We start from the raw sequence: 26,497 nt of genomic DNA, 5'->3' as shown, positions 1-26,497 counted from the left end.
TATACTCTTTTCTGAAATTTCTTTGCGTGCAAATTCAATTATCCAGTTCTCTTTTTATATCTCGCTTTCCACAGAGAAAGGCATAACACCCCTCCCACTGCCCTGGGTGTAAACTAACAGGAACTGAACAAGGCATACTTTGTCAGGGAGGAAGAGATTTTCCCCTACCCTCTAGGTTTTTCAGGCTGCCTGGTCTAAGAATTAAATTGACATGAGACAGGTTAGCGTGAGAAATCACAGAAAATTTTAGTAATATGTATACATGGGAAAAACTCAGGAGAAATGAGGAACTCCCAAAATGGCCCAAGCCGCCACCTTAAATACCATCTTCATCTAAAGACAAAAGAGGGCATTGGGGGTAGTGGTTTGGGACTTCCAAGGGGAGGAAGGCAATACACTTAGAGATGGAAAAGCAAGTGTTGGGTAAATAAACGGAGATAAGAGTGGACTCTGATCTCTAGGCCCTGCCAAGTTTCCCCCAGTACACCTAGCCCACATTCTTTGCAGATATCGCTGGTGATGGCTCTATTCCAGGAACAGGCCCTTTATCTAAATTCTTTAGGTCACTAAGGACGAGGTAAAAAGAAAGACTTCCTGAGTCTTCTGTTTCATAAAAATAATCAGCCTAAAATAATCCTCACACCAAAGAGATACATTTTGAGGTGGCAGATTTTGCTTCTCTGCAACTTCAAGAATTTCCCCTGAGGGTAACCCCTTTAGCACCAAGCAAAGGAAACTTACTAAAAAGATGACCCTTTTTCCTGCTTTGTTTCAAAGGCCCAAAGGTGGACATCTATCTGTCCATTGATTTGTCCATTCACCAACTCATCCTTCCCTCCATCCATCTTTCTCTCTTAGAGAAGTAAAAACGTGTCACAGGGACATATATTAACACTTGTGTTTGGCTTAAAAATAAAAGCAAACTTCAAAAATAAAAAAAATAGGTAAAAATGATATGAAGTATTTGACTTGACAAAGAGAACTGGCTTTGCCAATTAATCAATATGGTAAACATTTTCCATAAATTGGATGAGCTAAATTCGCCGCTCCATGGTTTTGATGAAAATACATTAACAGCACTTACAAAAGAAACAAGATGCCAGAAAATAGTTCATTACCACTATTTCAATTTGTTGCAAGAGCTTTCAGATGTCAACTTTAAAAAGCCTGTAGACTATAGTAAGAATTTTAAAAATTCATTCATGGGCCACAGAGCAAAAAAATTTAGAGACCACTGTTTGAAGCACTGGGGATCCAGGGAAGAGTGAACAAGACAGTTGACATCCCTGTCTTCTCAGAACTTACATCCCAGATTAACTGTTTAAAATTTTAGTTCAAATGTTACCTGCTCAGAGAGACCTTCCCTGACCCAAGTGACTCTACCACATTACCTTCCTGGCAATTAAAACTCATTGAGGGGTTTCCTTGGTGGCGCAGTGGTTAAGAATCCACCTGCCAATGCAGAGGACACGGGTTCGAGCCCTGGGCTGGGAAGATCCCACATGCCCAGGGAGCGACATGCCTAGAGCCTGTGCTCCACAAGAGAAGCCAGGACAATGAGAAACCCGAGCACTGCAATGAAGACCCAACACAGCCAAAAATTCAAAAAAAAAAAAAAAAACCCTCAAGATTGTTATTTACTTTCTTTTTTTAAAAAAAAAATTATTTATTTATGGCTGAGTTGGGTCTTTGTTGCTGCACACGGGCTTTCTCTAGTTGCAGTGCGCAGGGGCCACTCTTCGTTGCAATGCCCAGGCTTCTCACTGCAGTGACTTCTCTTGTTGCAGAGCACAGGCTCTAGGTGCGCCGGCTCAGTAGTTGTGGCTCTTGGGCTCTAGAGTGCAGGCTCAGTAGTTGTGGCGTACGAGCTTAGTTGCTCCGTGGCATGTGGGATCTTCCCAGCCCAGGGCTCGAACCTGTGTCCCCTCCATTGGTAGGCGAATTCTTTTTTTTTTTTTCTTTTTTTTTTTTCGGTACACGGGCCTCTCACTGTTGTGGCCTCTCCCGTTGCGGAACACAGGCTCCAGACGTGCAGACTCAGCGGCCATGGCTCACGGGCCAAGTCGCTCCACTGCATGTGGGATCTTCCCGGACCGGGGCACGAATCCGTGTCCCATGCATCGGCAGGCGGACTCTCAACCACTGCACCGCCAGGGAAGCCCGGTAGGCGGATTCTTAACTGTTATTTACTTTCTTGTCTGGTATATCTATTCCCTCTAAAATGTAACGTCCATGAAAGTGAGGACCTTGTCGGACTTGTTTCCAGCTGTGTTCCAGCGCCTGGCATAGTGCTGGCATATTAATGGACATAATAAATTCTGCTGAATAAATTAATGGATTTTGTTAGTTCTGTACCCATTTCACGGAGGGGTTAAATGAAGCCCTTGAGAGACAAAGGCTTTAGGTAAGTGCCTCTGTCCAAGTCAGTCGAGCACAGAGCAGCTGTGGTCCGATTCCCCTCAAATCCTTTGCCCTCGTCCCAACATCAGAATCTAAAGGCTGCAGCCCCCACCCCCAATCCTGGCAGAAAATTCCCGCGGGTTCTCCCCGCAGTGTCTCCTGGATTTCACCAGGGGGCAGCAGAGGCGACACCCACGAGACGGCTGGGCGGGGCCGGGAAGGGCAGAGGGAGAGGGGTTCCGCTTCCGGCGGGGCTTGCCGCTTCCGCTTCCGGCGGCTTGGTGGGTAAGCCGCTGACGAGAGGATGGACGGCTTGGTTGCTCATTGCTCCGCGCGGCTGCTGCAGCAGGTGGGACCGCGTGGGTCCGGTGGGAAGGTTTGGAAGGGAGGCGCCGGGGCCCGGCTCCTGCCCGGGCAGCAATAAGGCGACGGCAGCGAGGTGGGGACCGGCCTGCGCTGCCTCGGAAGCTAATGCCCTCCCAGAAACGCTCTCCCAGAGGTGGGAGAGGAAGAACCCGTGGTTTCCAGGCCCGGGTGACGGTGACGTTCAGCGAGGTGGAGGGTCCACCTCTCTCTGACTTCCCCAAGCCAGCGTGTCCGGGGGGTGGGGTGCTGGAGCCTGGCGTGTTGAGTACAGCCTCGAGCAGTGCTCGTCTTTTCCCGAGCACGCGCGCGCTCTCGGTGGAAGCGCGGGACCAGGCAGAGGGGCCCTGGGTCCTGTTTGCAACTCAGCCACCGTTCTCGCCGTGCTGCTGAGCAAGAGGAATCCTGAAAAGCCCGTGCAGTCGTTCATTATCAAGCAGGAGTTTGCTCTCTTGCCCTCAGTATTCGTGGGGGGAAGAACTGTCATACTTTGTCAAAAAGTGACAGTTCCCTTACCCTCTAGGCCCAGGTAGGGAGAAGTGGGAGGGGTGATGGGAATGTAGGTTACGCAGTGTCATCTCATCACGGGAACTGCTTTATGCTAAATCCCTCACAACAGTACAAGTTGGTCAGGTAGATTGGCACGTTCTTTACCGCTCTCCTCGCATGGTCTTTGTCCGTGTGGGGCTGTAAGTACCCTCTCGCTGGGTTGTGATAAGAATAATAGAGATAATTTCTGAAAAGTGTTAGCTCAGTGCCTGGAACATAAGGTATGCTCATTTATGGCAATGTTTTCGGCTGTAGTTATGTCCAGGTAGACAATCTGACAGTTAAAGTGAGGGCGTGTCTCCCTTAGTAATGCAGTTAGGTTGGAAGCTTGATTTTCTTTTGACTGGACATGTCTTTAGTTGGAGGAGAACATCTAGGCTAGGACCTACGACCCTGGAAACAAAGAGAGGAAAAAATGGGAAAATCCTTGTGTCTCAGAAAAGGCGGAAGGGGTGGCACTTGAGCCAAAAAAGAAACAAGCGATCTGAAGCTTATCCCCTTGCATGCTTAACACTCCTGTTTCTCCCCGCCAACACACGTGCTTCGTTTTTTCTTATCAAGGATAATATCCTAATGTCATCAAAAACCTCAAGGAAGAAAACTCACAGCTTATCCTAAGGAAACTCCTTCATTCCCATCACCTCTGCCACACCCAGGTGGAGAGGAGGGGAAAGGAGGAAGTAAGCCTGTGGTTCAATTTATCACGTCGTGGGAATCATCAGTTATGACAGACCGAACAAAGTGGCTTTTCTTTCCTAGGAGAAAGAGATTACGTTTCTGACTGCTGAAATTGATCGGTTGAAAAACTGCAGCTGTTCAGAAGCTTCTTCAAATTTGGAACAGTTGCGGGAAGAAAATTTAAAATTAAAGTATCGGCTGAATATCCTTCAAAAGGTGAGTACTCTAGGTTCTAGTTTCATTCTACAATTTAAATTATTGTGTCTTTTTTTAAAATCCTTGTTATCGAAGATTCTGAAAGCATGCCCTGAGGAATTTGGAAAAAGGAGTGAAGAAACCATGTCCTTTCTCCCTGCATGAGACAAGTTAGGACTCAGTTTTTGGTGCAGATAATGGAGCAATTGCTCTTGTCCTTCTAGGGCCCTTTGAAATGTTTCATCATACTAAGTGTTTGGCCAGCTTAATTTTACATAATTGCTTCTATCAAATGGAAATATTTTTAAATACACCCACAGCCCTTCTCTGCTTTAAGTTGGTTATTGTACAGTTTTACTTTCGTATTTTACAACGTCATATATATATTTTTTTCCACTTAAAATTTCAGAACATTTTTTTCCAGGAAGCTTGTGTTGTACTAGTTATTTAATGACTTCATGATCTAACGGTGTTTATAAGTTTTGTCAACATAGTGAGCTTGCTTCAGTTGGGGTTTTAATTTCTTGGCCTGCCTTTCAGGTCTGCTGATGACACATCCTAGAGGATGACCTCACTCCCATAATTGTTCTCCTGTGTGTGTACTACTTTCAGCCAGGCTGCACTGGCATTATACCTTTTTTCCAAAGCTTACCCCATTTATTCATCTTAGACTCTGCCTGCCCCACTCCCGTGAAGTCTTTTTTATTACCTACTGTGATCTCTTCCGCTTAAAATAGCTTTGAGTCTTCTAAAATCACAAAATTCCTTTTCCATGGAATTGCCCCCAAAATATCTCACCTTTCTGATTACCTCATTCATTCTGCACTTACTTCTACTCATTTCCCTATTATATTTATTTCAATTCAGAGGTATTGTTAAATGCCTAATATGTGCTAGAGTCTAGGAGGGAAGAGATACAAAAGGAAGTACAATGTATTCTAATACACATTTTCATAATGGGAACTAGCTCTAATTGTAAATAGGAGAATTCCGTCAGTGTAATGTGGAAGGCATATTGGTTCTTTCATAGATACTTTGCCCTACTGAGTAACAGCACTGAATACAAAGTACCCAACAGAGAACAGCAAGCCACAGAAGAATAAATAGTGCGGGATGCCCATTCTCCCTACCCTCTTCCTCTGGCTCACTTTGGCCACATGCTCTGAGTTAGAAACACGTGTTGGATGGTTGTCTCAGAGACATTTTTGCCCTTGTTTTCATTAACTCAACAGCCTCAACTCTTCCGTATACCCCCTCCTACTGAGCTGTCTTCCCCCCGCCCAAGATTAAGTCTTATATTTACTTAGTACTTATTAGAATTATGGGTACGTTTTTCACCAGTGGCAATGTTAAGATTGCTATGTGATGGTACTCTTATTATAAAATCAGAGATTTTGAGTAATCTGCTTCTGATGCTAATTTTCTCATAAGCTCTGTGGTTTTAGGAGGTTTTGTTGTTTTTTTTTTTTGCATAATGTGAGGTGTTTCAGAATGCTTATAGTGAGTTACAGCAAAGGTGTTTGTACCGTATGTAATATTTCTTAACCTCATGGAACTTACCATTTTGGGGGAGAAAAGACTTGCACATACGAAACAGGTTGGGGAAAAGTACTTAATTATAGTCAAATACTTAATTGCGTGGTGCAGAAATCAAGTACAATGGATTCATATACATGTGTTTACATATATACACACAAAAACATACACACATCCATACATATATACTGATATTCCCAGCCTTTAAAAATAGATTGAGATTTATCTACAATTGGTTTTGGGTCTTAGGATCATATCTAAAAACTTTAGTATTGTGTCGGCCAAAAAGTTTGTTCGGGTTTTTCCATTAAGATGTTAGAAACCCGAATGAACTTTTTAGCCAACCCAGTATTTGTTATTGGAAACCTTTAGATTGTGATAAGCATATCTTCCCCTTTTTTGAGTGTGGCATCACAGGGGAGTCAATTATTGACTAACTAAAATTTTAAATCAGTATTTTAGTGAGTTTAAAGAATATAATTTCTTCCATACGGTAGAGAGGGTGATGAGGAAGCATAGAACCTGAAATGCTCCATTCCAGCAGTACTGACCATGAATCCTGACTTTGCCACTTGCCTTTGTTATCTTTGGCCAGTTACTTAATCTCTAGCCCACAAGGAAATGATGATAGTAGTCACAAACCGAATTTTTGTTATGTAGATGAAGTAAAATAATGCACATAAATAAATAAAGCACTTGACTCAGTTCTTGAGACTCAAGTTACTCAGTAGTACTCAGTTCAGTACTACTCGAATAATAGTTTTCATTGTTGTTGTCATTCATATTGCACATCATTGGCATTTTGACTGATGTAAAGTTGTGATTACTTTGTAGCAGCATTTTCATTTGTATTCCATTATGAGCGTATGTGTTCAGTCACCAGTCATCTTGACCTGCTACATGGCAGGTACAATGCTAGGTGCCAGGGATAGAGCCATAAATAGGACACTTTCTTTGCAATCAGAAGTCTGGTGATACAGACAGATAATTTGGAGAAGGTATGAAAAGTGCAATAATAGAGGTAATTAATTAATTCTACACCATCTTATGTGAATATATTCCACTTCAGAGAAAGTGAGAAATAGGAGGTAGTAGTAGTCCAACATGGGAATAGCAGTAAGACAAAACAACCTGTTATTCTGATATATTAATATTACCCAGCAGTATTTTTTATCTGTTTCATTTCATGCCTTGAAGGGGTCAACATTTTAATGGAGAGAATATATTTTTTTATTTCTTTTGTTCATAGAGCTTTCAGTTCCAGCATTTGATAAGAAGTTATTTAGGATTTATTTTGTATTATTTTCTCTGTGCTTTAAGGAAGCTGAGAAAATCCAATTAGCCCCTTACTCTCTATTGCTAATTTCTGTTCTGATAAAATAACTGTAGAGGGCTTCCCTGGTGGCGCAGTGGTTGAGAGTCCGCCTGCCGATGCAGGGGGCGCGGGTTCGTGCCCCGGTCCGGGAAGATCCCACGTGCCGCGTAGCGGCTGGGCCCGTGAGCCATGGCCGCTGAGCCTCCGCGTCCGCGACGGGAGAGGCCACAACAGTGAGAGGCCCGCGTACCGCAAAATAAATAAATAAATAAATAACTGTAGAAAGAAAGTACTCAGGACGTTTTTACATGTATGTCTTAGATGCTATGGGATAGACTTGTCCTATTAATGTTTCTCAGCATATCCTAGGTATGAGAGCATTACACTATCAGTGTATATTACCTTTCAGTTCTTCTGAAGACATTTCAAGGTTTCGCAAAATATTTGGGAAAATTTTGTATGATAATTTAGAATTTATTGACATTTTCATTCTTTTCTTACAGAGTCTTCAAGCAGAAAGGAGCAAACCAACTAAAAATATGCTTAACATCAATAGTTGCCTACAAGAGGTCTTTGGTTGTGCCATTAAGGCTGCCTATCCAGATTTGGAAAATCCTCCACTGATAGTGACACCAAGTCAACAGCCCAAGTTTGGGGACTATCAGTGTAATAGTGCTATGGGTATCTCTCAGGTGATTATATTATTATAAAGCATTCTTGATGATTTGATTTTCTTAAGCATTATAATTATTACCATTTGCATAAATAATATCAAATTGTATCCTCAGTGAAAACATTTTCCACGGTTCTGGAAAATCTTGAAGAAAGGGAATATGTATGTTTTTAATTTTTAAAAACCACTAATTTGAATATTTAAATTATATATATTATATATATATATATATTCTCAATGTTTAAGGGTAATAGTTGGTATTGTTTTGGCACTTCCCTCCTTTTGTGTCCAGGATGGCTTTGTGTTATTGTTGAGGGATTAAAAGTTAGCTGTCTAGAACCAGCATTCCCATCAAATATTTGGTGGAGATGTGTCTTTGAGGTGGGCTTGTGTATTTCATATTCAGGCAGAGGAGTTCCCTGTTTTTAAGAGCTACATTGTCTAATGTGTTAGTAGTTTATTGCCCCTGGTTTGGGACTTTTTCTTTCTTTTCATTGCTGAATAGAAAGGCTTCATCTAAAGACACCAGATTTTTTTCTAGATAATTTTTATGTGTCTACGCTGGGGTTAAGTTTATAAGGGTGCTGTTTATTACTCAACTCTGAATATTTGCAAATTAGGAATGTGAATATCCTGGAAACGGGCATTATAACTAAAGACTTTAGAAGTCTTCATTAAAAAGTTCTAGCTAGTTTTGGCAACTCATTTTCAAATGGAGGTCCTGTGGTTTTGGCACTTTTTTATTCCTTCTGGCACTTTGATGTCTGATGCTTTAATCAATCCCTTTACAAGGTTATTGGTCTCTGCTTTTCTGCCTTTTGATGGGTCTTATGTCAAATGCATCTGATGCTTTGTCAGTTGTGCATTTCCTACTACCTTGCTGAAACCTGTTGTGTAATGAATCATTTATGTTTTATAGATGCTCAAAACCAAGGAGCAGAAAGTTAATCCAAGGGAAATTGCTGGAAACATTATCAAACACCTCCCAGACAATGAATATATTGAAAAAGTTGAAATTGCTGGTCCTGGTATGTCATAATGTTATCTTTCTTAAGTAGTTGTGTTGATTGCTGAGTCCTTTAGAAATAAGAAAACTTTTTTTAGCCGTGCCACGCAGCTTGTAGGATTTTTACCAATAGTTTCCTGACCGAGGGATTGAACCCGGGCCCACAGAATTGAAAGTGCGGAGTCTCAACCACTGGCCCGCCAGGGAATTCCCAAGAAAACCATTTTAAATATAAACATAGGGTTATAACTTGTATACTGAACAAGATGATGAAAGCACCTTAGATTGAGAGTTAGGAAACTGTAGTTTTAAACTAGACTTAGCCACACTGGTCTTGGATGAGTTAACTTTTTCTCCCTCTGGCTTAGTTCTTCATCAGCAAAAAGGAGATAGACCATGGCAGGTATTCTGTACGAAAGAATCACCTATTTTCTGTTAAGAGGTAAATAAATCATTTGCTGAGAGTGAAGGGGCCCTGAAGTAAGAAGCTTTCAGGAGAGTGGTGAAAGTTTGAAATAGATGCTGAAACAGGGAACTTACAGGAGTGCTCAAGCCAAGGCCCCAAGTGCTGTTGGAAGCCTGAAAAGTTTTGCCAGAACCAGACTAAGGCTCTGGAACCAGCATAAGTGAAATTGAGAAAGGCTTTGGGGGTGAGCAATCCTCAAGTTTGGAGGCTGTCTGATTTTTTTTCTCTTCTCTATTGTTCTTTAGGTTTTATTAATGTCCACTTAAGAAAGGGCTTTGTATCACAACAGTTGACCAACCTCTTGGTGAATGGTGTTAAACTACCTGCCATTGGAGAAAACAAAAAGGTATATGTACAATTTTTGATTGATATAATAATACATTAGAATTGTGTTAGTTATAACTAGGAATGGCTTTTACTTCTACTGAGATTTAATCATTAATATTTTGAGATTATGAACACGGCTGTGAAGTAACTTTTCCCCTGGGTCTTGATTGCTATGTGATTTTTCCTTTCATTCCATAAAGCATTTGAGGTAGCCAACCGATATTTATGAGTTATCTCTGAAATAGAGAATAGATTAGAGAATAGAATTTGTTTAAACAAATTTGATTATTTTTCAGTTAATAATGGACAGGTTTCATCAGAAAACCTAACACAATTGAATTACAATGCAAGCTACTGTTTAAGTCTTAAGTTTATTATTAAATGTTATTAATGAATGTGTTAGCAGAATAAAATGTTTATACCCCTTTAAAAAAAATCTTTATTATTTATCCTAGGTTGTAGTTGACTTTTCCTCTCCCAACATAGCTAAAGAGATGCATGTAGGCCATCTCAGGTCGACGATCATAGGAGAGAGCATGTGCCGCCTCTTTGAGTTTGCAGGATATAACGTGCTGCGGTATGTACTCTTGGCTTTCTTTGGAGATTTCTATAGACAAGGGAAAATGTCACTTGAGAAAGAATCTTTGACTAAATCAGTGATTCATCAGTGTGGTTCTGCTTCATAATCACCCATTAGGCTTTTAAATTATGTCCTTGGCCCCTCCTCTGGACTAACAGCTTTTAAGACTTGGGGTAGGGGGCGGAACCAAGGAAAAAGCTCCCCCATTTGTTCCACAAATATTTCTTGATTGCCTCGTGTATACTAGGGGTATATAGTCTAGTGGGAGAGGTAAGCAAGAAACAGATGGTGCTGGGCCTTGTAGGCCATGGTAGGAAATTGGGATTTTATTAAGTGCAGTGAGAAGTTATTGGAAAGTCTTAAGTTAGTAGGGCATGTAATCTAATTAGAGATTACTCTGGTTCCTGTGAAGAAGCTAGGCAACTAAGGGAGAACTATAGTAATGAATTAGAAGGCTGTTTTAATAATCCAGTTAAGAGATGATCTGGTGGTTTGAGATTAGATGAAAGCCGTGAGGAATGAGAAGTGGTTGGATTGACATATTTTGAAAAATTTTGTCCATTGACATTTGGGAACCACTAATTACACTAAGATAATTAGTTGAAAAGTTAAATTTTCATAAAATTGTGGTAATGACCAACATTGGCCCAGCTGCCATTGTCCCAGTTAACTACACAATAAACAGATCACAGTCCACTGATAGGAAATTCATTCAGCAAATCCTAGAGGCCTGCTGTTTGCAGCCTCCATTCCTGGGTATGCGATGCTAAACATAACAGACCTGGTCTTTGCCTCTCAGACCAGTTGAGGAAACACCTCCATAAAAATATATTACTAAATGTGATGTACTGGCACTTAATGTTAGTGGTTCCTAATGGAATATAATTCCTCTAATTTAACCATGTTTATCATTTTAAAGTGATTTTATGTTCTGTTTTTGGTATTAGATTAAACCATGTAGGAGATTGGGGAACCCAGTTTGGCATGCTCATTGCTCACCTGCAAGACAGATTTCCGGATTACTTAACAGTTTCACCTCCCATTGGGGATCTTCAGGCTTTTTATAAGGTTTGATTTCATTTATTGTTCTATTATTTGTGTGTTTATCATTTATCACAATTATTTGTTTTCCTTAGGGAGTTTAAAATGGTATTTGAAGCTACTATAACAGTTGCTAAACTCTGTTCCTTAACACATCATGCTTGCTTTTTTTATTGGTGTATGTTAAAAATTTAATTCTACTACATTACCCATTCTTAAGTGAATTAAGGAGTTTGTTAGTCAAAATACATTTTAATATTTAAAAATTTCTGATGCTGTAGTTTTCATCTTCATTTTATATATTTTGAAAGCGTTGTTAAGTATATATAAACAGTTTTTTAAAGACAATTTACCATAAACCATAATTTTAAATCAGTTAGTGTGACTCCTTTACTTATCCGTATACAAACATTCAAACATGTATTATATCATTTGTGGTTATAATATCATTTTTATATTCTGCCTGTTAAACATTTTATCAAACTCTTTCATGTTACTTTATAACAGCACATTATTTTGGATTTGTGGACCAAAGTTTATTTCACTCCCTATTGTTGGATTTTCTTCCCCCATTTGGGGGGAGCTCAAACTTCATACTGTAGGTCTTTTTCCTTTTTAAAATTGTTTCCTTATGATAGACAGTATCCCAAGAATAGGATTACTGCATTAAAAAGTAAACATTTGTGGGTCTTTTGGTTGGTTGTTATTGGGTTTTTTGAAGTTATTTTTGTATTTTGATATGTATTTTCTAATGAAAAAATTGAAAATAAATTGTTTACTGGTGGGTGAAATAACTTACAGTCTCTTGGGATTCTGTGCACTGAATATAATGAGGCAAATCTATTAATGCAATAAAATTTTTTAATACATTGCTAAATTTTAAAACCAAGGTAAAAGAAAAGCCATATATTTCCAGTTTTTTTTAAACACATAGATCTGTAATTATAAAGAAATGTCTAGAATTTCCATCAAAATGTTATTGCTGGTGAGTTTGGGATGGGATTAACAATATATATATATTTTTTTTTAGTAAGCATGTGTTGCTTTCAAAATAGATATAAAAACAATGAAAGCAATTTTATTTTTAATTACAAAAAAAATTGCTCATCCAGAATGGAAAATAGAGCCCAGAAAATTCCTCCTCATCTGTTAGCTATTCATTATTACTCTCCTGGAACGTAGCATTGGTGTGAATTGGAAAAGTAGAGGTAGCACTGTGGTGAGAATTTTATATTTTTATTTATTTATTTTGCGGTACGCAGGCCTCTCAGTGCTGTGGCCTCTCCCATTGCGGAGCACAGGCTCCGGACGCGCAGGCTCAGCAGCCATGGCTCACGGGCCCAGCCGCTCCGCGGCATGTGGGATCCTCCCGGACCGGGGCACGAACCCGTGTCCCCTGCATCGGCAGGCGGACTCTCAACCACTGCACCACCAGGGAAGCCCAAGAATTTTATATTTTTAAGAAAAATTATTTCAGAGGCAATAATAGGGTTTTATTGGCACATTCATTTGTAACAATACTCTTTGTTGAGATAGAGCACTTGTTCTGGTGTTCTAAATTTTTACTTCCTCACTCTGGTCTATTTGTGGGGTTTGTCTAGGTCTTTTTGAGAAATGTACAAATTTTTTATCTAGAAATATGGGGGTCACTCTTTACAAACCTTACCTTTTTTTTTTTTTTTTAAACACAGGAATCCAAGAAGAGATTTGATACCGAGGAGGAATTTAAGAAGAGAGCATACCAGTGTGTTGTTTTGCTCCAGAGTAAAAATCCAGACATCATAAAAGCTTGGAAGCTTATCTGTGATGTCTCCCGCCAAGGTGAGTTTCTGGGCTTTGTTCATTCATCTAACAGATACTATTGCATACAGTTTCTTGAGTATTCAAAATTGACCTTGAATGACATGTTAAATTTTCAAGGACTAGCAAATTATTTTTCTTAAGTATTTTCTGAAGTTGAAACTGCAAAGAAAGTTTATAAAGACAGGCAGGTGCAAAATTTAACTTCCTCAGAAGTCAGGAAAAATTAGTTAGGAAAGAAAGTAGAAGAGAAAAAGATGCTATTCACAGTAGCATCCAAAGCTATAAAAATAGTTAGGAATAAGTCTATCCAAGAATGCGTAGGGCTAAAATGAAGTAAATACACAAAAGGATGGAATAGAATGTTTGGACAGAATGTCATGCAGAATCCCCTAGTTCTCCACATTCATTTGTGGTTTTAAGACAATTTTAACATAATCTGAAAGGTCACTTTGAGGAATAAATGAACAAGAATAGCCAGTAGATCTTTGGAAAAGGCTGAGGGCTGTTTTGCCACACTAGGCAGTAAAATGTGTTGTGCTACTGTAGGTTATCTTGTGTCACTAATGCGTGGCTAGAGAAACAGATAAATGATACAAATTAGAAAAAAACTATATAAGAAAATTCAGTAAACAGTTGAACTCCAAATAGGAAAGGCTTTTCTTTTTTTCTTCTCATTTACATTTTCTAAGAGTAAATTTTTTATTTTTTTTATTTTTTATTTATTTTTTTTTGCGTTACGTGGGCCTCTCACTGTTGTGGCCTCTCCCGTTGCGGAGCACAGGCTCCGGATGCACAGGCTCAGCAGCCATGGCTCACGGGCCCAGCCACTCCGCGGCATGTGGGATCTTCCCGGACCGGGGCACGAACCCGTGTCCCCTGCATCGGCAGGCGGACTCTCAACCACTGCGCCACCAGGGAAGCCCCCTAAGAGTAAATTTTTTAAAAATTACAGTAGGTATTTGTTCCTTGCAGGAACAAAATAAATGTAGACAGGAAAAAAGGAAATACATTATCTGTATTCCTCCCCACTATTAATAATTTTGATATGTATCTTGCTATATTCTTTCCAGATTTTCAAAGTGGCAGTATGTATGTAATGCTCTGTTTCATACATTTTCATGTAATTAATTCCCTTCCAAATGCTTCAATTAAATAATTTCTTTTAAGGTAAGATGCATGTTTCCTATTTGTTTAAATTATACATTTTCTTTATTTGGTAACTTTTTCCCTAGAGTTTAATAAAATCTATGAGGCGTTGGACATCTCTTTAATAGAGAGGGGAGAATCCTTCTATCAAGATATGATGAATGATATTGTGAAGGAGTTTGAAGATAGAGGTGAGTTGTTTTTTTTTTTTTTAACTTTATTATACAAATTTTCAAACATAGGCAAAAGCGGAGGGAATATTCTAGTAATCCCCAACTCCATGCACTTGTTACCCAACTTAATTATGAATGCAGGCCGATCTTACTATGTCAGTACCTTCCTATATACACTGCTTATATCATATAATTTCATGTATAACTGCTTTGGTTTGTCTCTGAAACAACAGGCCCTTCATCCCACCCCAAAACCACAATACCATTATTATTCCATGACAGTTAATAATTCCTTAATATTAAATAGTGAGTCAGGAGTTCAAATTTCCCAAGTTGATTCATAATCTTTTTTAATCATGAGTATTTTTTTTCAGTGTCTGCACATTTGTTTGCTATAAATTCTGTAGGTCATGGGTTTCTCTCCATTAGCCCCATCCTTTTTTCTCATTTATTTGAAGAAACTAGGCTGTTTGTCTTACAGAGATTCCCATATAATGTTATGTAACAATTCCTCTATCTGTATTTTCTAAAGAGGTTTGATTAAATTCTGGTTTGTGTTTTTATTTTCTTCCCTTTTTTGTTTTGTCTTGTTTAATTTGCAAGAATGCCAATTTTTGGTTGGCTCTCTTACTATGATGTTAAGATGAATTAGTGGGTTTAGGTGTTGTCAGCCTGATCTATCCTTTAATTTCCCATTAGACTTTCCCCTAGAGGTTTTAGCAGCTGTTGATTGTCATGACTTTGTTCCATTATTTCATTAGAGATTGGAAAACGGTGGCATTCTGTCATTCCTTTGTTACCTGGAATTCTCATGTGCAGAACTTTGTCACATAATCATTTTGATTATCCTGAGGTACAATTCATAGAAGACAAACAGTATAAATTCTTGGTCCTTTATTTTTCTTTCTTTATCAATTTTCAGAATAATAAATTAATTTCTTAATATCTTCCAGATGTGACAACTGGATTGTTTTTAGCATTATTGTAAGGTTTAATATCTTTTATGTTTTTCAACCATTTGCCTTAGATCTGGATTCAACCAATCTGATATCTGCAAGGAAACTTGGTTCCTTGAATGACAAATGGTATTTGTTAGTCACGTTCTGGAGCCTAGGGACCATACTTTTAAGATAATGAATTTTAAAAAAATTTTTTAATTGAGATATAGTTGATTTACAATGTTGTGTTAATTTCTGCTGTACAGCAAAGTGATTCAGTTATAGATATATATGTGTGTGTGTGTATGTATGTGTAAATACATATTTTTCGTATTCTTTTCCATTATGGTTTATCACAGGATGTTGACTATAGTTCCCTGTGCTGTGCAGTAGGACCTTGTTTACCCATTCTATATGTAATAGTTTGTATCTGCTAACCCCACACTCCCACTCCCTCCCTCCCCCCACCTTGGCAACCACAAGTCTGTTCTCTGTGAGTCTGTTTCTGTCCTGTAGATAGGTTCATTTGTGTCATATTTTAGATTCCACATATAAGTGATATCATATGGTATTTGTCTTTCTCTGTCTGACTTACTTCACTTAGTATGATAATCTCTAGGTCCATCCATGTTGCTGCAAATGGCATTATTTCATTCTTTCTTATGGGTGAGTAATATTCCATTGTGTATATGTACCACATCTTCTCCATCCGTTCATCTGTTGATGGACATTTAGGTTGTTTCCATGTCTTGGCTATTACAAATAGTGCTGCTGTGAAGATAGGGGTGCGTGCATCTTTTCGAATTATAGTTTTGTCCAGATATATGCCCAGGAGTGAGATTGCTGGATCATATGGCAACTCTAGTTTTAGGTTATTGGGGAACCTCCATACTGTTTTCCATAGTGGCTGCACCAATTTACATTCCCACCAACAGTGTAAGAAGGTTCCCTTTTCTCTACCCTCTCTAGCATATTTTATTTGTACACTTACGATAATGAAATTTTAATAATGAGAAAAGCACAGAGAAGTTAGTAACTTCCCAGAGTTACATAGCTAATAAGTAATAAGTCTGAGATTCAAACCTGGGCAGTCTGGCTTCAGAGTTTGTTTTTTGTTTTGTTTTGTTTTTTCCGGTATGCGGGCCTCTCACTGTTGTGGCCTCTCCCGTTGCGGAGCACAGGCTCCGGACGCGCAGGCTCAGCGGCCATGGCTCACGGGCCCAGCTGCTCCGCGGCATGTGGGATCCTCCCAGACTGGGGCACGAACCCGTGTCCCCTGTATCGGCAGGCGGACTCTCAACCACTGCGCCACCAGGGAAGCCCCAGAGTTTGTTTTTAACCAGCATTTTATAGTGCCTTCAGCTTACCAAGCATCAGTTTCCTAAAGTGTAAAAAAAAAACAGTAATAACAATATTTACTGCAGAGAGTTATTGTGAAGGTTGAATTTAAGGCTTAATATAGTATTTAGCACATAGTAGCATGCACTCAAAGATTGCTGTTTTTACCGTCATGTACTCTCCTGTCCTTTCTTGCATCCAAGAATTTTGTCTTTTTCATTATGAGTGTATGAACATGATTTTATTTTTACTTTTCACTAACCATTCTAAATGCTAAATCCTGCCATGTTTGTTTCCTGAACTCTGTTGCAGTTTTAACTTTAAAACTGTAAATGAATGAATACATTTTAAGAGGTAACGATAAAAATTGCATCCTCCTCCCAAAGGAAGGCTATGACTCCAGCTTGAAAACAAAGCACAGATTTCCGTGTTCTGTGTCTGCTGAGCAGGTGGGCTCCAGTGGGATGCTCTATGAAGAGTTTGGGCTCCAGTGGGATGCTCTATGAAGAGTGTAGTGTTAGTCCAGAAAACTGCCAGGATATCTCACCTGTGCCCTGAACACACCCTGGGTGCCCAGACAACCTTGACAATAGCCATTTTCCAAGGCTCATACTAGGTCACATTGAGGGAAAAAATCCTGTGATTTTTTTTTTTTTGAGCTCTCTAATAAATATCCTATAATGGCTAAGTATTTATAGTCCTTTAAGATTCTTTTAACATTATTAATAAAGTTTTTTTTTCTTCTAGGATTTGTGCAAGTGGATGATGGCAGAAAGATTGTGTTTGTTCCAGGATGTTCCATACCATTAACCATAGTAAAATCAGATGGAGGTTATACCTATGATACATCTGACCTGGCTGCTATTAAACAAAGACTGTTTGAGGAAAAAGCAGATATGATCATCTATGTGGTAGACAGTGGACAAGTAAGTGAGTTTGAAGATTTGTATATGTTTAGATTGTCCAGTTGGTGAGGCATTTGGCTCTATAAGACCCTATAAATTTCCCTACAAAAATTCAGAAAAGTAATGTAATATAAGGAAAAGAACAGGGTTTGGATTTGGCCAAACTTGTACACTTCTCAGCTTTCCCGCTTGTCTCTGTAAACTGAAAGGGTGTTCCTTTTCTCATGTATAAGGAATAAAGAAGAGCTTTTACAACTTTACTTGCCTTACAAGATGTGTGAGTGATTTGAATTTTACAAATTTTTATTCCTAAGCAGAAGAGCTTTCAGTCATTTTTTTAATTAGAAAGTTTAGCAAGTAACTTTCTCTTTCTATTTCTTTGTAGTCTTTACACTTCCAGACAATATTTGGTGGTGCTCAAATGATTGGTTGGTATGACCCTGCAGTAACTCGAGTGTCTCATGCTGGATTTGGTGTGGTACTGGGGGAAGACAAGTAAGTCTGGAAAATCTGAAGGTGGAAATGACACACCTGACCCCCAGATTTCTTTGAAAGAGGCTATATTTCATTTGATACCATAGTCTACGTATGCTGTAGTGGTGTACGCAGCTGAGATGTTTTGTACCTATGTCTTATCACTGCCAGAGAATGTAACCTTTTAGGGAGAATTCAGAGAAATTTTTAACATCTTACATTTAATATTGTCTTAGGATCACTTAACTAATCACCATATCATTTTAGATTTGGTGACATGACCTAAATACTACCATCACGTAAAAGTGGGTGATGTTTCTAAAAACTGCATAAGCTAGCTCAAGATGCTTAACAAGCCAGTGTACAAAAGCCCTAATTAAGCATGTAAAAGGCAGGCTAGGGGTGTCAGGGTATTTATTTTAGATACAAGATTATATGGAGACCAAATACCTTAGATCAGACATTTAATTGTAACATATGACTCTTCTGTATAGCTGCGCTTTTTTGTTAATTAGAAGACACTGGGTCCTTACCGTGAGCCATGGCCGCTCCGTCGCATGTGGGATCTTCCCGGACCGGGGCACGAACCCGCATCCCCTGCATCGGCAGGCGGACTCTCAACCACTGCGCCACGAGGGAAGCCCCTATTGGTTTTTTTGACTAACATTTAGATGATTATTCCTACAGTTAGGAGAAAATTAACACATTTACCTTTTATGTCTGATATTTATCACCAATATTTATATATTGGCATTTAATTTATCATGTAATGGCTAAGGAATTTTTTACTTCTTTTTTTGGTTGTTGTTTTATATTTCTGCATTCGGTATCATGTAATTATGGTGTCCTACACCATAAAAAAGAAAAATAATATCAGTGATAGTTAGCCAGTAGCAGCCTACCGTATTTTAAATAGTGACATTAAAATGCTCAGATTCTGCCATCTATTTTTTAGTGAATTTTTCTGTTTTAAGGCTTTTTACAATAAATAACTTATCATTTTATTTGATCATCTTCCTGTTTATTGAGCACCTCATTGGCTGGGTGCTCCACAGTGTGTACATGAAGATAACATAAAACATGGCCTCCTTCCTGAAGAAGAAGCCTGTCATCTAAAGCAGAGCAGTTCCCTGTGGAGCCTGTTAAAATATACATGCCAGGCCCTACCAGGAGAGTTACTGACTTATTAGGTCTACAGTGGGTATTAGGCGTCTGTTTTTGAAAGCTCTTTTGGTAGTCAGGTATGCATCCCTCTTATTAGAACCACTGGTCAGAGGAGTAGACCAACACAAAAAGCAAAAATTCAAGGCAGGCGCAGGTAGGGAATAATGGGAAAGACCAGTTATTGCAAAGTGGAGACATTAAGGAAGGCTTTCTTACATTTTGGCTAGGCTTTATGATGGATATCATTTCATCACACAGAAGGTCTGGAAGTTGTTGGAACACTCAAGGAGGGGAGGGGATGGTATAAGGAAAGCTATGGAAGTATTTAATGTATTTTTGGAATAATAAAGGAGTTTTAATTCTATAATGAAGGGCAAGATGATCCTTTTTAAGGCAGCTCTGAACATATAACTTTAACAGGAAGTATCACAATTACTTTGGCAGACTTTGTGTTAGATAGAAAAACATGCTTCCTTTGTACCATTATTGGGATTGAAGGATTTTTTTAACTTAAAAAAAACAGGAAGAAAAAGACGGACATCATATACTTGGATGTCTTGCAAACTTCTTTTTAATAGGTAAAATCCAATTTTCATGAAATACTTTTTTTTTTTTTTTTTGCGGTATGCGGGCCTCTCACTGTTGTGGCCTCTCCCGCTGCGGAGCACAGGCTCCAGACGCGCAGGCTCAGCGGCCATGGCTCACGGGCCCAGCCGCTCTGCGGTATGTGGGATCCTCCCGGACCGGGGCACGAACCCGTGTCCTCTGCATCGGCAGGCGGACTCTCAACCACTGCACCACCAGGGAAGCCCCTCATGAAATGCTTTTTAATAGTGCAGTTACTCAGGGCAGTGCTTATCAGTACTTTTGCCCCATCCACAGAGATTCTGATTTCAGTGAGTATGAATGGGGCCCTGGCATCCAGTTCTAAAGTTCTCAGGCTGATTCCGATATGCTTCTAGGGTTGGTTACCACTGGACAGGTGGAATTACTATTCAGAGAAATGCAAGTAAGATTCCAGTTAAGAATTTGCTTATTTCCCAAGCAGTTCTAGAAGCAAAAGTGTAGTTAATTAATAATTTTCTAAGAAGGTAAAACAACTGAGCCAAACTTTGTGTTCAGAAAGCTGAACAAATTAACGGATGTCTTCTTTTTTTCCGTTTTAACGAATGTATTAAAGGTGAACATGTAGAGAATGCTATTAGGGGTCTAAAGCATAGAATGCTTGGAGTTGAGGGTTAATAGATGAAAGACACTTGACTGTATCTACTTTCTTTTGGCATCCTCCCTGGTTGTCAGCTGAATAAGGCAGTGTCAAACCTTAATTTTCAAAGATTTCTAAGTTGGAAGGTCTGCTTCAAAATCTGTTTAACTGGGACATTTAAATTTTATTAGGAAGAAGTTTAAAACACGATCAGGTGAAACGGTGCGCCTCATAGACCTTCTGGAAGAAGGACTAAAACGCTCCATGGACAAATTGAAGGAAAAAGAAAGAGACAAGGTAATCCAAAGACTTATTTGTGTATTGTGTAGCATGCATGGTGTTGTGGTTTTTTATTTTTGTCTTTATTGAGAGAACTGGGAAGGATTATAAGGAGTCAGTCCACTTTTGACAGGCTTATAGTACTCAGATTTTATTGCACAGTTTGTTTCTTGAATTGTTGAGTATTTATTGTGAAAATACAGTTCTTGGCTATTACAAAAGGCCATGGCCTTTTTCGCCTTTGTTAATGTGGCATAGAATATCTGCTTCTTATTGGCAGTTCACCTGTCACTGCTTTGAACCAGTGATGGGAGAATATTGAAGATTGAGACGGTCTGAGTGAAGAGCCTACATTAGAGTGTACGTCTGCTGAGCTCCTTTGTCTGGGAGCATTTGTAGAATGATCATAGCAGTAAACACCTACCACTCTCGGCCACTGACGAGCCATCAGAGTAGGAAACATGATGGGCTTTCATAGCACCCTTAGAAAGGACTGAGGTTGGATCTGTGTGGAATTTGGAGGAACTGCATCAAAATGGAAAAAAAGCATCAAAAAAAATTTAAGATGGGAATAACAGAGGTCAAGGATTGAGATTCAAAGAGTCTTAGGTCTTTTACTCTCCTTCAAGTCAAGTGGTATTTTGGAATGAACATAATTACTATAAACAGAAGAGTAAAATGACAGAAAGAGACACAGAATAGGAAGAAATGTAGACATCAAAGAGCCAAACAAAAAAAAGGTTCTTTGAGGACACACTGTCTTGTTTGGTTTGGGTAGATCACTGATAATCCAGAGAGCATGAAGGCAGGCTGTAAGGCTACATTCTTCCCATCTGTTCCCTTTCCACTGTTAGCAAAATGAAATGTAAAATACTTTTTTTCTCTATTTCCAGTAGGTGGTTGTCAGGTATACCCAGTTGGTATCTCCAGAATGGTTTTGCCTTTTAGTTCTGGCCTAGGCACAAGTGGCACAATCAGATGAAAAATGGAAAATTTAGTCACCTAATCAATTTGTTTAGTCTGCATGATAACAAAAACTGCTTTGACTCTTTTATTTATTTGGCCATTTCAGCTAGTATCTTTTGATTTGCATACAGTAAAATGTAAAGCTTGACGAATTTTTACACACACATATGTATAGACATGATAACACCAACCAATCAAGTTATATTTCCATCACCCCAGAAAGTTTCTTGTCACCATAGATCACTTTTGTTTGAGGACTTTAATGAAATCATAACGTGTGTTCTGTTTTCCAGGTGTATCAGTAGTTCATTTCTTTTTATTGCTAGATAATAGTATGTATGTATTTATGACTGCATTGGGTCTTCATTGCTGCTCTCGGGCTTTCTCTAGTTGTGGCGAGCGTGAGCTACTCTTTGTTGAGGTGTGCAGTGGCTTCTCTTGTTGTGGAGCATGGGCTCTAGGCGCACAGGCTTCAGTAGTTGTGGCACACAGGCTCAGTAGTTGTGGCTCACAGGCCCTAGAGCACAGGCTCAGTGGTTGTGGTGCACGAGTTTAGTTGCTCCGCGGCATGTGGGATCTTCCCAGACCAGGGCTTGAACTCGTGTCCCCTGCATTTGTGGGTGGATTCTTAACCACTGTGCCACCAGGGAAGTCCCTAGCTAATAGTATTATGTTTCTTCTGTTGATGGACATTAGGGTTGTTTCTGTTTGTTGACTATTACAAATAAATTAATTTCAGCATTGCTGTTCAAGCCACTCTATGGGTACATGCACTTTTTCTCTTGGATGTATATCTAGGAATGGCATTGATGGGTTGTAGGGTGGGCTTATGCTTAACTTTATTAAAAATTGTGCCAAGGACAGAGTTGTAACCATTGTACACTCTCACCACTAGTATGTGATTGTTCCAGTTGCCCCATATCTTCCACTATAACTTTTTGTGAGTCTTTTATTTTAGCTTTTCTGGTGAATGTGTATTAGCATCTCACTATGGTTAAAATTTGCATTTCTCTGATGAGTAATTTATGTTGACTGTTGCTTATTGGCCATCTGGGTGTCTTTTGTGAAGGGTCTGTTCAAGTCTTTTGTACAGTGTTTGTTTTAGACCATCTATTCATTTATATTTATCCACATATTTACCCTTTCCTGTGAACTTTATTCCTCCCTGCAGTTTTTTTTATTGCCTAGGTTTGGTTTGGAGAGGGAGTTAGGGAGTTTCCTTCTTTCCTTTGTACTTACCTTGCTTGGGAGTTGCTGAGCTTCCTGTGGGTTGGGTTCCTCATCAGTTTAGGAAAATTCTCAGCCATATTTCTTCAAATATTGCATCTTTGCCCCATTCTATTCTGGAATTCTAAGTACATATATTATATTAGAACTTTTGACGGTCTCCCAAAGTGTCTTTCACTTTTTTTTTCACTTTTCTTCTCTCCGTGCTTTATTTTGAATATTTATCTACTTCAGATATTTTGCTGTTCTGTATTCCAAGTGTCTATTGAAATTTTGCTTTTCATACAGTCTTGTCTCATTATTTGAATACCTTAATCATAGTTTTCTTTTTAGCTTTTCATTTTGAAATTTTTCTTTTAGCTTTTCATTTTGAAATAATTTCAGACATAACAAAAATTGTAAAATAGTACAAAGAATTCCCATATTAGCTTCCCCAAACATTAACATCTTACAGCCGTAGTATGATTATCAAAATCAGGAAATTAACATTGCTGCAATACAATTCACTAATCTGCGGACCTTAGTCAAGTTTTGCCATTTGTCTTACAGACGTCCTTTTTCTAGTCCAAGATCACATGTTGCATTTAGTTTTCATGTCTCCTTATTCTTTTTTAATCTGGGCAGTTCCTTGCTCTTTCTTTGACTTTCATGATCTTGACACTTACGAAGGGTCAGGTTTTTTGTGGAATGTCCCTCAGCTGGATTTATCTGGTATTTCCTCATGATTAAATTCCAGTTATGCAGTCTTGGAAAGATTAGGAGTTCTTCTCACTTTTTTATTTCAGGAGGCACATGATGTTGATATTTCTCATGATTGTTAATAATTAATTTTGATCACTTTGTTAAGGTGATACTATCAGTTTCTCCACTGTAAAGTTACTATTTTTCTTCTTTGTAGCTAATAAGTATTCTTTAAACAATTCCAGACTTTAAAGTTGCTGTTGACTTGTTTTTGTTGTTTCTGTTGTCTTGTTTCTCCCTCCCCCTACCTCACCTCTTGGTTTTTAGTCATTTCATCTGACATTGTGGATGAAAAATTATAACGGTTCTAGATAATATCATTCATCCTAGTTAGGTTTTCTGGCCGACAGATAGCATGCCAGCTGGTTGTCTTAATGGTGTCCTTGTGTTGATGCTCTCTGGTGACTTCAAACGGTTGTTTCATATAACTTATTCAGCTTTTAAGTAGTTGATTTTGCTGGAAGGGTTAGTCTACTTCAAGCTACTGCATCATGTCCAGAACAGAAATCCTTACTTACTTACTTGTGACCTAATAATGCTTCAGAATGTATGACCAAATTTAGCAAAACAATATTAGATCTCCAGTTCTTGACACCCTATTTTAATTCCAGTTAATTACCTGACCCTAATTTTTGTTTTTATTTTACTGTACTTGTTTCCTGTAAGCTACCTCAGAATCTTTGATGGAATGAAGCGGATATAAACTAATAATTGGTGCTTTCCGTTTCTCACTTACTGAGTAACGTATTCAAGCGGACACTTCATAATTTACAAATCAAGTTTCTCATGGAAACATTCTTCGTTATGCAGAGCTGATGAATTGTATTTTCATTGTTCTCTTCTTTGTAGATTGGTCCATGTTTTCCTACCTCAGTGTTGATATTTATTAAAGTTTACTGATTAAAAAGCACCATTAGATGCTCCTTACGCCCATCTTTTGTCTGTGAGACAGGATTATGAAGTATTTTTTTCTTTTTCCAAAAGGTCTTAACCACAGAGGAATTGAAGGCTGCTCAGACATCTGTTGCTTATGGCTGTATCAAATATGCTGATCTTTCCCATAACCGGTTGAATGACTATATCTTCTCCTTTGACAAAATGCTGGATGACAGAGGAAATACAGCGGCTTACTTGTTGTATGCCTTCACTAGAATCAGGTAATTGTGGGTACAACATTGTTTTATTTTGAATCAAATGATGATCATTTCTAGTTTATATCAGTCACTTCTTACTACATGTTTCAATGGAAAAGAATGTACTTAACAAAGGGGAATGATGGCTGTTACCTGATTTTTCAGGTCAATTGCGCGTCTGGCCAGTATTGATGAAGAAATGCTCCAGAAAGCTGCTCGAGAGACCAAGATCATTTTGGACCATGAGAAGGAATGGAAACTAGGCCGGTGCATTTTGCGGTTCCCTGAGGTTCTGCAGAAGATTTTAGATGACTTATTTCTCCACACTCTCTGTGATTATATCTATGAGCTGGCAACTACTTTCACAGAATTCTATGATAGCTGCTATTGTGTGGAGAAAGATCGACAAACTGGTGAGTGCTTCATCCAATAGTCATTTTGGGGATTGGGCACCAACAAGGCATTTATTTGAGTTGGATGTAGGTGGTTTTCAATTTATTTTATTTATGGAAACCACCTCCCCCCCATTTTTCCCCCAGTTACACGTTAATCCATATCATATACACAAGACAAAATTGAGCTAGCTCTAATAAAAGCATAAACGGAATTCTTCCCATTCCCAAACTGACTAGTTTCCCCACCCTCAGGCACATGGGATGGAACCATAAGACTCTAAAGAAAAACAATTAGAAGGCCACTAGGAATAGGATATTTCCAACAAAAGCAGTGTGACTGAGGGTCCCAGAATGAATCTTTGTGGTTCTTGATAACGAAAACTACCCTTGGGGGAAAAAAATGATACGTTTTGTAGGCTTTTTGCTCTACCCTGTTAAAGAGTTAATGAAGTAGACTGAATTAATGTGTTACATGGCAAGTAGGCATTTCTGAGAGTCATGCCTGAGAACTAAAACTTCATTAGGAAAAAAATCTCACCATTATGGTGTTAAAGTTTATAGTTAATTCAGACCATGAGGCCTAGGAAAGAACTCTAAAAAGAAAGATAAAATACAATCTAATCAATGCAGGCCTTGTATCTCTTTTATCATCAGTTGAAAACAGATTTCTTGAACAGAACACTTACATTTCTTAGATTGTTTCCCCTTATAGTTTAAGGTAAAGGTGATTCTAATTAAAGCCCCAAAACATCTATGGGTTGGGCTATTCACTTCTCAGTAAAATCCAGAAGTAACATAGATTCTTTAATAGTGATTTGTAAAAAGAAAATTTACTGTCTTTTTCTATGTTCTCAGGAGAAGTATTGAAGGTGAACATGTGGCGTATGCTGCTATGTGAAGCAGTAGCTGCTGTCATGGCCAAGGGGTTTGATATCCTGGGAATAAAGCCTGTCCAAAGAATGTAATCCTCCTTAGGTTTGAACACTGTGTGTTTTTACCAAAGTGGCCATTAGCATTGTTTGCTTTTTCACAATCATCAATCATGTGGATACAAAAACAAGTAAAAGAAATTTGTCAGCTATCTACAGAACATGTGGTTCTTTATCTCTCACAACTAGGCTTCTGAAAAGAAAAATACTTCCACTAATTTTAATTAAATAAGGAATCCCATTTATTGAGCCCTACTATAGTCCCCAAGAACACAACCTTCATTACCATTTATTCTGAAGAAACAAATGCTTAATAAACATGAGTGGTATTGCACCATGCTGTTTCCAAGGGTCTCCAAGCTCAAAGGAGCCTTAGGTATGATCTTAATGAGTTATGACAATAACTACCATTTACGACTGGTATGCACAGAGCCCATGTCCACAGAATAAAGGATAAATTGAGAATAAGTATCTAACTAAAGCGAATAGCAATGAGAAGACAAATTATTAAAAAGAAGCCAAGTAGAAGTTCTGGAGTTGAAAAGTATAACTG

The 26,497-nt window shown here is 38.7% G+C and overlaps 1 protein-coding gene across 1 annotated transcript; it reads left to right on the top strand.

Moving 5' to 3' along the window:
* The first annotated feature begins 2,673 nt into the window (after positions 1-2,673).
* On the top strand, positions 2,674-26,096 carry RARS1 (arginyl-tRNA synthetase 1). The gene is made up of 15 exons (XM_060008412.1): positions 2,674-2,749; positions 4,072-4,206; positions 7,540-7,728; positions 8,629-8,737; positions 9,427-9,527; positions 9,964-10,085; positions 11,036-11,156; positions 12,821-12,950; positions 14,165-14,269; positions 17,275-17,453; positions 17,818-17,927; positions 20,466-20,571; positions 24,472-24,644; positions 24,786-25,033; positions 25,871-26,096. The coding sequence occupies exons 1-15, from the start codon at positions 2,705-2,707 to the stop codon at positions 25,978-25,980; spliced, it is 1,983 nt and encodes a 660-aa protein (XP_059864395.1). The 5' UTR covers positions 2,674-2,704; the 3' UTR covers positions 25,981-26,096.
* The last annotated feature ends 401 nt before the right edge of the window (positions 26,097-26,497 follow it).

This window comes from Delphinus delphis, chromosome 3 (genome assembly GCF_949987515.2).
Source record: "Delphinus delphis chromosome 3, mDelDel1.2, whole genome shotgun sequence".
Lineage (NCBI taxonomy): Eukaryota > Metazoa > Chordata > Mammalia > Artiodactyla > Delphinidae > Delphinus > Delphinus delphis.
Note: the sequence above shows the minus strand (reverse complement) of the source record. Positions and strands in the feature narration are given on the sequence as shown.